This window comes from Larimichthys crocea, chromosome XXII (assembly GCF_000972845.2).
Source record: "Larimichthys crocea isolate SSNF chromosome XXII, L_crocea_2.0, whole genome shotgun sequence".
Lineage (NCBI taxonomy): Eukaryota > Metazoa > Chordata > Actinopteri > Sciaenidae > Larimichthys > Larimichthys crocea.
Window position 1 is genome coordinate 11,436,095 of NC_040032.1, and position 17,256 is coordinate 11,453,350.

The 17,256-nt window shown below is 44.1% G+C and overlaps 1 protein-coding gene across 5 annotated transcripts in view; it reads left to right on the top strand.

Moving 5' to 3' along the window:
- arhgap32b (Rho GTPase activating protein 32b) overlaps positions 1-17,256 on the top strand; it is a 95,036-nt gene that overhangs the window by 49,910 nt on the left and 27,870 nt on the right. For all 5 annotated transcript variants that reach the window (XM_019267849.2, XM_019267854.2, XM_019267855.2 and 2 more), the window contains 5 exons: positions 11,865-11,951; positions 13,566-13,703; positions 14,579-14,671; positions 15,217-15,339; positions 15,590-15,667. In XM_019267849.2, the coding sequence (XP_019123394.2) occupies positions 11,865-11,951; positions 13,566-13,703; positions 14,579-14,671; positions 15,217-15,339; positions 15,590-15,667 (519 nt within the window). The remainder of the gene's footprint in view (positions 1-11,864; positions 11,952-13,565; positions 13,704-14,578; positions 14,672-15,216; positions 15,340-15,589; positions 15,668-17,256) is intronic.

Genomic DNA, 17,256 nt, shown 5'->3' on the forward strand with positions numbered 1-17,256 from the left:
GCCTGCGTCCGCCCTGCTAGCTGAGCATCGTGACACAATATGCTCCTGCTGCTTATCCCCTTCCCTCACAATGAACCAAGAGAGATGTATAGAGATGAATTCCCTCCCCCAGTGGGACCCAATCCATCAACTGCAGCACCACGGCGAAGACAGCACACACCCAGGCTGTCCGTTAAAGGCACAGGGTTAGTAACTAACAGCCCGGTCGAGAGAATATTCATGACAGTAAAATGCAATTTTTCCAACCGTGAATAAAAGAAACCAGTCGAAGGTTTAACCGACTGAAACTTGAACCACGGCCTGCACAAATATGATGTCAACCACTCTGTCACATGGTCATCCAGAGGACCTCTGTTCACTCCTTGTGAGAAGAGGATGATGTAACGGTTAGACTCATTCTGCCCTTGTTAGAGGAAACAAAAGACCAGCCGGAACACACACACACACACACACACACACACACTACACACACGCTACACACACGCTACACACAATACACATAACCTCCCTCTCATGGTATATAAGCGAGGACAACAAGAGGCTTGTAACTGTGAGATTTTCATTATAAAACCTCTCGGTTAGTCTGTTCAATATGTGATGCAGTCTGGGAAAAACTGCACAATTAGTCATGAAAGCGTTTGCATATTTTATCACTACTTATAATTCAGTTAGTTTAAGAAAGTTAGTTTTAATTGCCACACTCGCTGATGCAGTTTGTCACAAACATTTAAAAAATGAAAATCCAGTACACTGTTGAGAAATGAGCCCGGTCTGTCCGATTAATTTAGCATTAAGCTGTGAGACTTTTAGTCCCAAATTACACACAAATCATTAAGATTTGTCTACTGTGTCAAAATAAGTGTCTTGTTAAGTAAAACTGTGAATAAAAAATGTAAATCTTTTGCAGATATTTACAGCTTGGGGTCCTTTAAAACAAAGCAAAGCTGTCAGAGGTCTCTGGGGACACTGGGAGCGTCACGGGGAAGGTCGATCCGATGCCTTGGTAGTGATAGGGAAGAAATCGTAGAAAAGCTATGCAGGCAAGGGCAAACCACATTCGAACTCAGAACCTGCCGCGCCCTCCTTAAACCAACTCAAAGTTAAACAACAGTTTGAACAGTCAAACAAATCAGCTGATTTCACAGTCAGGCTCTGTCCACTTCAAGCCAGTGGGAGAAATGGGACGTTGTTTTTACACCTGCAGCTAAACTGGAAGTATAAAACGCTTCCTGTGCACCGGAGGATTTTTCCAAGGAAAGCACGTGCTGTTTAGGTCAGCGAGTATAAAAACCGTCTATGTCTGTATTCATGTAGCAAACGTGTTTGTCAGATGCATCAGGGCTGTGTACAGATGGAGATGTTCCCAGAGTGATACTCATGTTTTCCTACACTGCTTCTGATTTGTCCGCTAAGCCGACGTCCGTCCGGCCAAACTCTTCTCCATGTTCTTCTCTCTCTTGTTATGTCATCTGCAGCTCAGCCAGACTGATTTATTTCCTCCTTCACACTTGACAAACCATCCTTTCCTCTCCTACCTGACCTGGGGGGCCCTCCAGCAGCGGGGGAAACGCCTGGGACGTGAAAACACTTAAACTGTTGAGCTGGCTGCTGGAGGAACAGCTTTCGCTCCAGGAGCACTGAAAGCATGTTCGGAACGTCTCGCCTCTTTTTTGGCCTCCGGGAAATAAAGTTGACATCGAAAAAAAAAGACAAAATTGCACCATCCTCTCGACATCAAGATGGTGTTTTCTACATTCCTGTAAAGCCTGAATGTTGAGATGTCATGAAAAAATACTTTCCATTTGTCGGCCCATACATCGTGACCTGTGTTATCGATTCATATCCTTTTATTTACATTAACTGACACATTAGCGTGTGACTACTATGGTCACTGTCCAGAGTGGCCTAAATTAGTAGGCTGCACATATTGACAATATGGACCCAGCACTAAGGTGGAAATCCATTTTAGCCCCACTCGGTGCCCTTTTATTAGGTTAGTGCCCTTCAACTTGTACTTCTGTGTTTGAGCCAATGACGGCACATGCGTGACATCACCAACAGGCAAAATATGCACAGGTAGTCTCCTGGCCTCCTGGCTAATCTAAAAATCGGTGAAGACGTGGACAAGTGGCAGACCTGACACCTGTAATGTCACCTACCCGTCAATCAAAGCGTCCTCGCTCTTAATCCTGCATAACCTTAAGCCTTAATATAATGTGAACAGGTGAGTTGTATATAAATTCACCCTCAGTACAGTTGTCATGAACGGGGAAATTAGCAACAGAGACCAAAACAGTTTTTTGTACCAGGCTGTAAACATGTTTATTTCTGCTGTGAAGTTGGACATTTGAACATGGGGACTTATGGAGACTGACTCACTTCTGGAGCCAGCCTCAAGTGGACGCTTGGGGACTTCATAGCCACAAAGGTTGCAGCTTGTTTACAGCGGTATTGCGGCATTATTCAGCCGGCAGTGGAGGTAATAACAGCAGAATCTACGCCTGTATAAAACGAGGCCCACATCTACTTACGCACATTTCACATGATTCCTCTGTAACTTCCATCTCTCTGGTTCAGTGTGAAACAGCAAAAGGCGGCAACGAGCGGTCGTCTTTGTTGGACCTCTGAGTAAAAATGTCTTACAGTAAACAAATCTTTCTCATAATGGGATTTGTTTTGTCAACCTGCTCCAAGTCCTGATCTCATCCCCTTACAGTGATCTCTCCCTGTGTTTTAAATCCCATTGCGCCCCCCTCGGCCCCTCGCTACATCCATTTTTATAGCTTTAGTAATGATTTCAGATGTAGCTCCTTCACACTTCCTCCTTTAGCTCTTGAAGTTACTGCAGCAGAGCCCCACAGGCAGTCCTGCACTCGGAGAAAAAACCTCCAGTTCTGCAGTCTGACAAAAATACCTCAGCGTGAAAATAGTGTCATGGGAGACCGGCCATTATTTTTAATCGCAGCGTTACTCTGGTGCTTTCTGCAAACTTTCATCTCCATTTATTCTGACATTAATGAGAGGCTTCCACCTGTGTAGTGCCTACTCTTAATTAGTGATGAATCACCGCGATGTGAGTCACAGTCCTCACATTCTTTGACTAATGGATTGAGGTCTTGTTTTTCCCCCATCATAGATTAAATTAGAAAGACGGACACAAATTTATATCACAATTCATTAAGCAGAGTGTGTTTCTGCTGCCAGGGCCTGTCGTGTTTTTGTGTCATGATACTCTTTTATTTTTTATTTTTTTGGGACCGCAGTCCGACTCCTGGCGTCTTGTCATCAGTCATCTCATCCATCAACCCAGATGAATCTGCACAAAGCCGCTGACAAATCCTACAATGTCCATAGATGAAAATAACATTATTATTAGTGTTAGCCCCTCAAGCAGTGAGGTTGTTTTTATTAGGCAGGTAGACGGCGTGGCTCCAGGGATGGAGGTATCAGTCTGTCTTTGGTCCAGACTGAAATATCTCGACGTCCGTTTGATGGTTTCTATTTTAATCGTTTCTAGACTTTGTGTCTGACTTTAGTGTCTCTCTGATTTATTCTGTCTCGGAAAATTATTGGGTTTATTGCCATGAAATTAGGTGATTCCCAGATTTGTCTCCATCCGTTATAAAAGTTTAAACGTGTTTAATTGATTCTTTAAAATGTGACAAAATGCCTGTAAAAATAAAGTTAGAGTTAACTGCCCGAAAACAGTAGTGCACAGAGTAGTCGATTACTATTAGCTGCTCCGTATAATGTGATCAGGCCCAAAGATAACACTGCAGTCCAGTTCATTCATGTCTGAGTGAAGTCAGGAATTCAACATGGATCTCAGGACGAGAGCACACTGCTACAGAACATCTGTAATTAACAGATTTTACACAATAATGAGGGAGATTAATTCTGCAAGGTCAGAAAATGCTAAACATTTTTTTTTTTTTTTTGAGGGTTTGTACTCTTCTAATCCGAATCAGCCCGTGGCTGCATTTCCTGGACACACCGTCTGACCTTCCCACGTGTGCTTTGTGATAAATCAGTCCGACCTGTCGCTGGCATAGCAGAGCGGAGAGATGAATGAACTGGGTCATCATTGGATTATCATTTGATAAGCATAAGCAGACTTGTAGCAGAGAATGATTTGATGCTCTGCTTCGGCAGCCAGTCCGACCGGACGTCCCGACTCACTGAGTGGAACGTCCGACAGCTCATCTTCGGGGGACGATTTTGGCTCGGCGGTGACTTTTAGCAAACTGACACATCGCTGCACTTCTGCTGTGAAATGTTTGGAGGCAGGTGCGGTTAGAGGAAGTCAGTTCAGGAATGACGGTTGCAGCAATAAGAGTAAGTACTTTAGTTTGTTTCAACCTGAAGTTTAATTGAACTTCTTTTGAGGTTGGATCTCTTTTTCTTCCCCACACACACACACACTTTGTATATTTTTCAAGCAGAACAGGAAGCAGTTTTGTGAGTCTTGCTGGTCTCTTGCAGCTCTGTGTCCTTGTGGCCTCTCTTGGCTCCCACATGTCCTCCTACTTTTGCTCAGATTTCTGCTCTGCTCTCCAGCAATATGTCTTTTTAATCCCTCTCATGTGTGGATGGCACACATGAAGTCATCCCAGCTGATGCAACCTGCACTTTTAGTTCGGCGTTATATTTTCGGTGGCTCCATTTCCACTTTGCAAAGTGCGCTGGACACACTCCGCGATTATTTATTGTGGAGTGAATTTTTAGACGCTCGCTTGCAGTTTGAAGCAGCTTCCTTTTTTTTTTTTGCTGCACTTGCAAAGCATCAGTCTTTAACTTAATTAAATGGACTTGGAGGTGTGTAATGCCCAGATGTGCTTTAACTCTCTGTTCATTTTCTACTTGCAAGAGCTGCAGATTTCCAACAAAACGCCACCGTGCGAGAGGACGAGTGCACATGTGGAAGGAAACCGCTCTCCCTCAAGTGCACCCCCTCCCCCTCCTTTTTTTTGTGTTACCTCCTGCCCTCTCCCTCTCCTCTGCTTCTTTTCTCTCTCTCTCTCTCTCTCTCTCTCTTTCTCTCTCTCTTCCATCCCTTCTCTTTGTCCTGGGAACGTACCAACCAGCGAGGGGGGGAAGAGGAGGAGAGAAGGGGGAGGGGTGAAGCAGCATGTCAGACAGGGGAGACTCGGGTAAAGGGAGAGAGAATAGCATGTGCTGGAGGGACAGACTGAGGTCGGCAGAAGAGGACTGAAAGGAGATATTTTCACATCTGCTTACTCCCTCCTGTTATTAACTGCTGCTAATCAAATTGGGTGTTAGATTTCTGCTAAGGAAGCTCAAGAGAAGAAGAAGAAGAAAACAGGCGAGGAAACCAGGATGGGGCATCACGATGGTAGGATGGGAGTGAGGGTAAAATGGAGGAGATGAAAGCTGTCCTGTTGAGGAATCCACCAAATCACCTCCTCCTCTCCTTCTCCCAACAACAACAACGCTGCTGCTGCTGCTGCTAATATTGTTGCCTCCCTCCCGCCTCCCTCTGTCACCGGCAGAGAAAGAAAGTGGAGAGTTGACATTTACGTCCCGCCGGGGGGGAAACAGGACTCTTACGAGACGGGGATGTACGTTCTCACACTCGCACAGAGAGACAGAGAGTGGGGACAGGTGTTGGAGTGTTGAGGAGGGGCAAAACTCAGAGCATGAAGCTGCGCGGCGTGAAGGGAAGGAAAGTGTAGGAACTAAAACAAGCAAGGACATAAAGGCAGACCTAAACTGCTGTGAGTACAAAGTGTCTTTTTTTGTGTTTGTATCTGTGATATTTGGCTCTTTTCTTTCATTTTGCTGCTGCAGTTATCAGAGCAATGCTTCCCCCTTGTCCTTGTGTGCCTGGAGGACTCATCAGAATTGCTCATGTCCAAGATACGGCTGATGGATTCCTCTGCAGAAACCTTTGTTAGCTTCACCTTTCTCTAACTTGCTCTCTGTGGAAAAATCCCCACCATGTTGATGGTTCAAACGATGGATTCCTCTTGATTTTTTGAGCCTGTTCTCACAATGTAAACAAGAAGAAAGTGCAGACTACCCTTTTTTCCAATATGACCATTTATAGCTTGAGGACAGAGAGAGAGCTGTGTGATTGTTTGAGTTATTACAATGGTCTTTCTTGGCTCAGTTGATTTGCCTTCATGTCTGTTTCTATTGTTCCCATAATGTTGAGCTTGAGCTTGACCCAGTGCATCTAGAACAGCTAATTCTACATATATATGTTGTTAAATTCACTATTATTTTGCTGGTTACTGTACTGTACTGAAAACCCAGGATATCCCAGGACTGGCCAGACTGCAGCTCCCCTATGTGTTGTTGAAGCTTTGCTTCTACAGGGACAACGTGTGCTAGTGTGCTATTGCAGTGCAGGTTGGACTGAAATCAAATTATAATGTGGTGTGTTGCATGCATTGCAGAAAACAGAGCTAGAACGGCAGACAGACCTTTTGTAGCACGCCGCTCAGTTTGGGTGCACAGGATCTGGCACTGGACCACGTCGAACGTTGTAATTTGTTTAAACTGCTGGCTAAAAGCAGATGCACTTGCTGAAATGGTGAATTTGTCATGTCGAGCAGGCACTAGTCTTATACTTAAAATAATGTCAAAGTACAAGCCCTGGCATGGACTGCAGAATAAGATAATGTCATCATCACCTCTGGTGGTTGGGTAAAGGGTTTCATTCTTATCAGTTTTTCTGATGTTGATTGACACACTACCTCATTGATCGTACCACAGAATAACTTTTTTACCAACCTCATTTTACTGTATTTGTTGCAATTTGGTTTGCAGTTTCAGAGTCATAAATCTGAACAACTTGTACGTGTGTATTTATTATGATTTTCATTGCTTGTGAGTGAATCGACAACTTTGCCGACACACCCGGACACCAAGCGAGTCATTGCAGCCAGCGAACAGTCTGTCTGTCTTTCATCATTTTATTTCGCAAAGCGCTTGCCAGAGACTAAAAGTCACTCACTTCGGTCTCTTGCCCTCTGCCATTAACTATGTCCAAAAAAAGCTGCTGAGCACAGTTACATTGCCTGCTGACCTGGTTCGGGTTCTGGCACAACACCAGCACCGCGCTCCATCAGCATGTAATGTTGCTTTAAGGTTTTCCCATTCATCCTGTTTGCTGGTGCTCGAGGTTAGGCCAGATGTTTTTGTCCTGATTTTCACACATTTTCACACATTTTGTTCCAATCAAACGTTCTCATGAAAGTGTTACACAAACACACTGTGGCTTTTATGTTTGGCAGTGCAGCAGTGAATAAAAACAGCAATAAATACGAGAAAGTGCACAGGTCAACTTCGTCGCTATTGTCTCCGTCAGTGAAAGAGAGAGAGAGAGAGGACGCCAGAAAGCAGCCAGCCAAATAACATTTTGTTTAAGACGCCAATAGCTGATGGAATAAATGACCTCATATCTTTTGTGTATTGTTGAGAAATACCATTCACGAGAGCAAGAGCGAGTATTGTACAGCGAGATAGGATGAAATATGACCTCATATCTGCGAGTGCCACCTCTCGGGAGGTAAAACATCTGTCCCAATGGAAGCAAATTAAACTCACAGTGCGAAGGCTGCTGGGAGTCCACTTAGATGACCTGAGCTCTCTGTGTGGCTCTGATTGATGGGAATACTACAGCGGTGACTTTACAGCTCACATTCGTAATTTTATCTCAGTAGGGTTTTGATTTTCGGATTAAGATTACAACATAAATTTTAGATATTTATTCGACAGAGACTTGTCAAGGTTGAACAATCTTAGCTTTTATGTTTTTTTTGTTTATTCTACGTCTTTTTTCATGTAGAGAACTCTGTGCATGTCATGTTTCTGTTGTAAAGCACCTTGAACTGCATTTCTAATATGAAAGGTTCTACACAAATAAAGTTAATATCATTAGCATTACTTCCAACCTCCCTCGCTGTGCTAAAGGGAGAGAGGGGGCAGTGCATTTTCCCACCACGGTTTCTGGTCGGCGACAGGTTCGCTGCTTTCAGGTGTAATTGCTGCGGTTCATCTTCTCGCCGTGTGTGCTTGTGTCAGACGTTTCTCACACTTAATTCTTTTTTTTAGGCCGAGTCCAACGTCCGTCCCATAACTGTCCCAAAATGATGTTTTGTATCGACCCGATGGTGTTTTTTCTGTCTCCAGGATGACCTTAATTCATTCATTGGCGCCAAACACAAACTACAATTGAAGCCGATGTTCAGATTCATAAGTTTTATTAGGTTATTTGTACATAAACAAGTTTGACTTGATATCAGTGCTAGATGTTGATCCATCAAGTACATGTTCAAATATTTATAAGGATATGTGGAAACTAATCTGCTTGTGGCACCAGACGTAAACGTCATAGGATCACCACAGTAGGTATGATTCATCCTCTAGGGACCATGAATGTCTGTACCAAATTTTGACCCATCCAATAGTTGTTCAGACATTTTAGTCTGTAGTTGGCCGACCAGCCGAGACGCTGACATAGATAAAAAATAATTTTCCCAGCAAACGATATTAAAAATCCATCTGACAGCAGCTTAGTGCGAGGACGTGAGGCCGAATACATTCACAGCTGAAGATAACCCGTAGAGGTGTAATCCATCATCGGTAAAATATTCCATCATGAGCGTGTCACGGCTTTGTAATGCCGCTCTTATCCGGGCACACTGCAAAGTTTTTTTCCACGTTCTATATTAAAACAGCAAACTTACATGACGTCTTGGTTTGCAGTGATCCCAGTCGATCAAAACAACATGTCTCCTCGGTCACAGTCGGTCACTGGGCAGCTGTCCTTCTCCCAAAAGTATATAGTCGGTCCAAACCTTTAAACTCTTCCAGTGAAATGGGAGAGATGGTTGAAAGTCTGAGCTTACTTCGAAACTTTGTTTTTATTGCTCTCGCTGGCTGCTCGGTCGAGAGAACGGCTTTTACTTGTACATGGAGTGCAAAACATTTCAGGGTTGCTCAGACTGAACAACAGAGGGGTAATTAGGTCATTTGCTGCCACGCTAGTTTGTGTCCCAGCCACAGAAAAGGACATTGTTGTTCTGTGAGGGCTGTATTTACTGCTGCGCCTCCATTAACAACTGTCTTTAAATCAAGCCCTCTTTTTAATGGGAACAAAAACACTTCCATGTGTTTCTCTCCCATTGCTGGCACCACCACGCGGCTCCGACAGTATCTGTTTAGTGGACCTTCAGAGCACATAAATACCTCCAGTCTTAATTTTTATGCCTCCTGTTGTATGCTCAGGAAAAAAAAAACAGTTCTTTTGTCTGAACAAACAGATGCTGAGAATTAAAAAAAACGGCTTTATCAATGCAGTTGTGAGAGAGTGATGAGTCAGATGTACCAAACGTGGACGGGCCTGGAGCGCTGACAACCAGAGACAGACGCTGAGGAAGCCAATCCTGAACAGCAGGTACTGCCAGGCTTAGTTTCAGTGGCTTTTAACAATATAACCATTGTTAATGATGGAGACTCCCTCCAGCCTGGAGCTAATTGCATATGTGCAAAGACCTCATAATACCTGGCTAAGTGATGTGCTTCATTGTATGCTGATTTAGTCGGCTGCTGAGGCACGAGCTTCAGTATTTCCTCAGCGGTGGAAAGGGTTTTCGTTGTCCCTGGGTGGTGCACACGTGCCAGAACGTTGACTTTACTTATCCTTGTCCATGTAGTCTTCTGCGTTTGAACTGTTGGAGCTGGGATTCAGGATTATAAGAAAGGATGCCGAACAACGCATCTCACTCTGTCTTGTTTTTGTCTAACAGGCTGACCACAGAGCGACCGGCCCTTTTTGGATTTCTGCCCTGCCCCGTTTGTCTCTGTGTCGCCCCGTTGTTTTATTTCATTATCATGACTTTGGGACTGTCCTGCCCCTGTTCCAGTTGCTCATCCTAAAAATGGAGACAGAGCACAGACAACCTTTTGGTTTGAGTTCAGTGGAGCAAACGGCCCAGCAGAGTCGTGTAATTACGACCTACATTTGATAAAATTCTGATGCAGTGGCTGCAGTAATTTCAGAGTGGTGGGCCGCTGCTGCAAAATGTATATAACAGAACCACCGAGGTTCTATTTATTACACCGGGTGATGCTCTGGGGAGGCAAAAACCACCAGATGACGTATGTTAAAGTATGCATGCACAGAGTTTTGCAAACACACTTCCTTGGAGTGCTTATCTATATGCATGACCTGTTTTATTTATGTATTTATTAATTGTGGTGTTGCAAATGAGCATTTCCCCCCGGCAGTATCTCAAACCTGGATGTAGAACCACCTCCTGAGCAGTTCAGGAACTCTCCCACTAAAAAAAAGCAGAACCCGTGATGCCGGGTACAAGTTAAGATGTGGGTCATAAAGTTTGTGAAGTGGAACAGGCCTTTGTTAATTAAAGTTTGATTAAGACTTGCTGAAAAGAAGATACTTCATACCTGAAACAAATCACGACAGATACTCTCACAGTTGAACAGTTGGTGCCGTTGTTAAGGGACCAGGTCTTCTAGAAATTTAGACGTTTATTACAGAGCCTTTAAAACTGCCAAGTTAGCTCAGAAGGATAGCAGTAATTTAGGTAACCCTCTTCAGACTTCTACAAGACTTTCTGTCTCTCTTTTTGGAGATGAGGAATATTTAAAGAATGGGATTGACTGAGGACGGTAGCTAGGACTTGTCTCCATCCTTTGTGGGATTGCTCTTTATCGGAAAATATACGAAATTACATTGAACGAGGTCTGGGGGATTTGTATCTGGCGTCTGTTCACCTCTTCGGATCCCCACCCAAATTTCATGGGTTCTTTCTTTGGCCCATGCTACACCCATGCTGCACCAAGCTTCATGAAATTCAGGCCAGTTTTCTGTAATCCTTCTGGCTGAGAGACAGACAGACAAACAAACAAGCATGGAAAACAGAACCTCCTCCGGGGATGGAATATTGGATTAATGCAGAAAGAATATGTCATAGCTTCAGGTGTAGGTGTCGTTATGTAACGACGATGATGTGTTGTTTATCCTTGGATATAATTAATGATAAACAATAAAGCAATGCAACAGCTGATAATTACAAGAATGTGAAGCCAGAGTCTCACTGCGATCTCTTTCTTAAATCACAGTGAGGTTGTTGCCTCAGTATCTGTCACATCTGTCCATATGATTCTGTTTTCTAGCAGTGCCAGCGCTCATGCCTGTTTCCTCATTTTGATTTCATCAATATGTGGGCGCTCAGCACTGTTCCACTTGGAACTCGCGAGTATAATCACCTTATACAATATCCATTTATTCTCAGAAGCTTCCTGTCGGTGGGCCGTCGGTGTTTGAATGTGCCCTCCTTTTCTTTCGGTTGTTTTGTGTTGCCCCCCTTTCTTTCCTTGTAATGCATTATAGGTCTGAACTGGGATTAAAAGCTGCCTTTCATCCTCGCTTTGTCTGGATTGGCTCGAGCAGGAAGGGTAATGCAGGTCTTAGAGATGTTTTCTTTGAGTAATAATATCTTGGACACCTGAAATAAGGGCGACGTTGGGGAAGTGAAACTTGATATTGCCTTGAAATTTCCTTTAAAAGTAGCTTCACAGTTAATAAAAGACTGCATATTTGTTGTAGATCCTGTGCCAGCGCTTCATTAAAACTACATCATATTACATTTATGCCTGAGTCAGTCATGCTGCATCATTAAATGAAATGAAAAATCCTTCTCTTGTCTCGCACATTTCTCCACCTGACATGTTTGGCAAACCTCAGGAATCTAAATTGAAGTTTTGTGGGTTTTTCTCCATCACTGCTATCTGATTTTCTCCAGTCTCGAAATGAAAGATGCTTTATCTAACGCTCCAACTCTTTTCTCTTTCTCTGTGTCTTCTCTCAGTTGTCCCTCGGGGATGAACAGTGTGAAGTGACACGGAATGGCTACGAGTCGAAGGAGCTGGTGTACTTAGTTCATATTTACTGCCAGGTAAGACAGCAGACTCCTCTGGGGGTTGATGGTGCAGACACATACCTAACCTCCCACAGCATGCACACACCTGAATATACCATAATATAAGCACACACACACACACACACACTTGTTCAAATATACCCATGCTTTTCAGCTTTTCTTTAAAAACTTGTCAGAGGTGATTCCCGACTCGAGTGATGGCTCAGTACAACCTGTTCAGCACAGTTGTCTCCGCAGAGCAGAGAGCTGGCTCAAATTCAGACATTTCTGAGACACCGAACTTATTGTTTTAAAAAAAAAAATCCGAGTTATTTGGGAGCCGTGTTGAAAAAGAAACGTGGACCAACGCCAGGACGGGTCGACGGACAGAGAGACCTTCGGGGAGTGATTTCATCAAACCGAGCTTTCACGAAGCACTGTGCGCATGTTTCTGCATACTTTATATTACAACAGTTGAATTATTTGGGTTTAATTGCTCATGTTGGTCTCTTGGAGGCTCGGTTACACATGTTTTCTGTTTGGATGTTTTCATTATTGGAACATTCAATCATACATTGCAACAGTTACTGGTGGCAGCATCCGCCGAGTATTGCTTTCTGTCATTGATGGCCTGTGTGGCATTCCCCTCTTTATTTATCACAGCGCTCTGTCTACGGTCGCCTTCTTCTTACCGACCGTTGTGCAATCCTCACTGCAGAGGTCTTGTCAAAAAGTAACAGCCGAATTATTTATGATTACATCATATACAAAGTTTTGCAAGAAATCTGATTAACCCGAGAGCCTTAAAGTAGAACACACACATGCACTCCAGCTGCTTTGCCCCAGCCTCCCCCAGTGACATTTTTCTGGTTTCATGCGTTTCCCCTTTGCAGATCAAATTCAATGCCACACAAGTATGTGGCTGTGCACTTGGAAATTCCGACTTCTTCCAACTGCCATTGGAAAACTGCACAATCTACACTAGTGCTACTTGAAGAGAAAGTTGGCCTTGAGTTCTGCGCAGAGAAAGTAGCACAGCACAGTGAGACTCAGTTCCACAGACCCAGAAAAGGTGGGGGTAACTAGAAGCACCGTCTGAAAAGTGGAGCAGGAAAGCATCAAGAGTTTCCCCGAGCTCCTTCCCTGCGTCTCTTTAACCAAGCCTGGCGCATTTAAAGCGGTACTCGAGTACTCAGTGGGCCGAGTGGTGCAGTGCAGTCCCAGTCGCGCACAAGCCCTGGCCCCAGTACAGACGGATGTTTCTAGGCCAAATCAAAGTGAAATACTTTTTCCACCGCTAGTTTCTGTCAGCAGGGAATTTGAGGTTTGGAGTCCTGTTTTACTGGATGAAAAAGAAACAACAAACCCATGGAAGAAGAACCTCAGATTTTTTGAAAGGAAAGTCACATTTAATGTGGTGGATTGAGGGTCAAATTCTCTTGGTTTGCACTTGCACTGTTGGCATTTGATCACTGCGTTTTACTAAGAAGGGCTGAGTAAGCCATTGATGTTCCTTGTTTATGAAGACATGTCCAATATCTCGGTGCACAAGTCCATGGGAGATCTGACTCACTTATTTTGAGACTGTGAGAGAAACAGTGTCCCTAATGTGTGTTGCGTGTATCTTTAATTTTTGTTGTCGTTCCGAAGGGTCGAAGTTGGATCGTGAAGCGCAGCTATGAGGATTTCCGCGTCCTGGACAAGCACCTGCACCTCTGCATCTACGACCGACGCTTCTCCCAGCTGCCCGAGCTGCCTCGCCTGGACAGTCTGACTGATCAGTCAGAGGTAAGCGCCGAACACGCGCACATCTGCGCACTTCTTTGCTTTTCTTCAGTCTCACACGGCTTTAGTTTGCTCAGCCAGCCCTTAAATTAAATGAATTATAGCATTTGCAGGCCTTAAAATACAAGATAACGAGGTATCGGCTATCCAGATAAAACATTTTCCACTTACTGTGCTTTGAAATCCAATATGATCTACGTGGCTTTTGTCAGGGGAATGCGCGATTTGATATTCCGCCAGTCGTTCTCTCTTCAGCTCGCCTGTGGAATGCATCGAGATTGAAGCTTTAAAAGGAATGCAGAGGTTAGGTATCAAACCAAACTGGTAAAACCAGTTCACCACTGAGAGGGGTATTGTGTCTGTCGACGCTTTGGAAATGAAAGCTTTCCCGAAAGCTGCCTGCAGGGCACCAGGAGCTGCGTTTATAAGGTCATAAGGTCGTAACAGTGAGCAGTGATGTAACTAAGCAGATCTCCGCTTCCCACAGCTGGAACTTCCATCCCAGCACTTCTTCTCTTTAGAGTTTAGTGTCATCATTAGCTCCATTGTGCAGATGTTGGCCAGTGGAAACCATAAAATTACATTTCCCTTGTAATATGAAGTCATGGCTGCAAATGTCATTTAGTGTTTTATTAACACATGACGCTCTTTAGCTTCGTAATTGGCCACCTTTGTCACTCGAGAAACACATAACAAAAGGAGCTAATGGTAATTATTAACACCCATTGAAGCAGCTAAGTTTACTGCTCTATTCTCTATGTGTGTGTGTGAGTGGTGGGTTATTACAGCAGTAAATGCTTCTGTCTGAAGTAAATGTAATGACTCTAACTGCCCTGTGTGTGTGTGTGTGTGTGTGTGTGTGTTTTCTTTCATTTTAGTCCGTTTCCCAGATGTTGTTAGCTTACCTCTCCCGGCTCTCGGCCATCGCTGACAACAAGATCAACTGTGGGCCCGCCCTCACATGGATGGAGGTAAGGCCTGGCCCTGTCCTTGATTACTGAATGCTGTTACTGCACATTATAATTAAGTAAATAATAATTTAAAAAGCAGTTTTCTATTGACAAAACTGCAAGGTAACATTCTTTTAACGCTGCATAATAGCCGCGCTGAGGTTTCTTAATCTCAATCGCTGCTGAGTTATTGAATCCAGGGAAGAGAAATACCAACAAACGCTTCAACAAATAAGGACAGAAAGATTCCTTGTAAACTGAAATAAGGGACCCGCAGCCTCATCGTCTTCTTTTCGGGGAAGGATTCACACACTTTGCTGTAGGATTACTTGAATCATGAATCCTTCAAAGCTACTAACACATCCCTGAACAGCAGAAATACTCCAATGAGCTGGTAGAGAAGAAGTTTCTGATTTTACTCTACACTCCACCGAAATTGCCTTTAATGGCAGGACTATTATATCGTCGTGTTTCTTTTTTCCCATGGTAATTTGATATTCAGTGCCTGCCGCTTTTGAACTGACATGTAGGTCTTGTGTGTGTGTGTCTGTGTTTGTGTGTGCTAGGTCGACAATAAGGGAAATCATCTGTTGGTCCACGAAGAGTCGTCCATCAATGTGCCAGCTATCGCTGCCGCCCACGTCATCAAGCGTTACATCGCTCAGGCCTCAGACGAGCTGTCCTTCGAGGTGACGACACACACACACACACACACACACGCTCTGTCTATATGCTGAAAGTATATTCCTCATCTGTTGTTACTTGCTCCATGAAGATTTCATGACATTGAATTAGACCGACTGTGAGAAAGGAACAAAAGAAGTGCAGGAGAAATAAAGCCATCTGTGTTTAGACATCGAGTCCGGATAAATCATATTCACCGTATGTAAATGTATCAGACACATCTTTAATCTTCTGTCTTTGCTTCCTCTGCCGCAGGTTGGCGACATCGTGTCCGTGATTGACATGCCCCCTAAAGAAGACACCACATGGTGGAGGGGCAAGCACGGCTTTCAGGTACGCTGCTCGCACCAACACTCTGCAGGCTCGGGATACAAACACGTTTTATTTTTCTCTCTGCTCCCTCCCGGCTGTAAAAGTTTTAATTAGGGTTGTATCTGAAGGTATTTCAAGGACAAGAAGAGAATGTTGCTTTTATAAACCAGAGCTCGTATATTATGAGTTTGTGGAAAGACAAAGCAAAGATACAAATCCTCTTTTTATGTGAAGCTTTTGAGCAGATCACACAGTGTGTGGCCGAACTGATTCGTATTCCTGTGCAGCCTTCAGGACGATCCTATAACACACTGAAACGTGTCGTCTTCAGGACATTTGTTCCAGTTCCAGTTCACTTTAAGCACTTTATTTGCTTATTGTACTCTCTATTTCGCCTCTAACTGACACAGCTGACTAACCATATGATTATATTTTTGAGCATAAATCTTTTCTGGGTCTTTAAGAAATTGTTGTCAGCTATTAAATCAACAGCCAGTTATTTTGACCTTCTGTGCACACAGGCTACACCCAGACCAATGTGTACAAAACAGATTTACTAAAACGAGCGTCATGGGGCCGCGTGGTGGAGGTGCTGTGCTGAAATGATGAAATACAATCCAGGAAGTCCAGTTGGAGCGACAGATTAACGCATTTAAAAGGCTTATCAGATGCCAGAGCGCTGCGCAACGGTTTGTGGTGCTCACAAACAGGATTTTACAACTCGGCAACTGTTTCGTCTCTCGTCGCAGCGACCGCCGGGTAAACACGTCGTAACATTCCGGGCACGTTGCGAAAGTGACCGACCACTGCAGCTCCGCACCGGACGACGTCCCGGTGCTGCAGAAGCTGAGTCACCATCAACTCGTTCACTGATGATGTTGAGAGTTGTTTTGCTGGAAGCCTCCGTGTTGGAACCCCCTCACTGCATCATTGGACCGGTTCCATCCAAATTAATGAAAACACGGCGCCTCAGGCTACTGGGCCTGTTTGTCAGGTGCAGATTTGCCCCAGTGGAGCTGAAATATTGCTCTGGGAAACACAAAGAGGAAATTCTGCGCTAAAGATTGTAACTTTGGATGATATCCATTTGATTAACTCCTGTTTTCCCCCGCTGTAAATCCTGCGGCATTAATAATTAGATATGAAGATTATAGCATTCAAGGTCAGTGTGTTATTTATTTCCCGAGCTTGGTGATCTCATATAAATCCCCACAGCTGACCTGTGCCTGTTGAGCCCTACTTCCCTCACAAAATGTGTCAGCAGGTCAGTCCCTGGAGCTGAATGAAGTGCTGCTGCAGCAAATCAGGGCTCGAATACACGAAGAACGCAGCCGCAAATTCAACAAAAACTCACATTTACGTGTACTGAGGCATGAAGCAAGAGGGATAATTAAAGCTCCGAGTCTCCAAATTGTGGTTTCAATAATGTCAGAATGAGTTGCTGTGTAAATACACTTTATATTATTAAATACTGGTCATCATTTACTCATTTTAAAGTCTTAAAACCTTATCCCTGCTGCAACAAAGCGGTTTTTTGAGGCTTAAAGTCTGGCTGAACCTCCTCTGACCCGCTGCCCCTCTCTCCTCTTTGTGTGTTTTGGCTCGCCGCC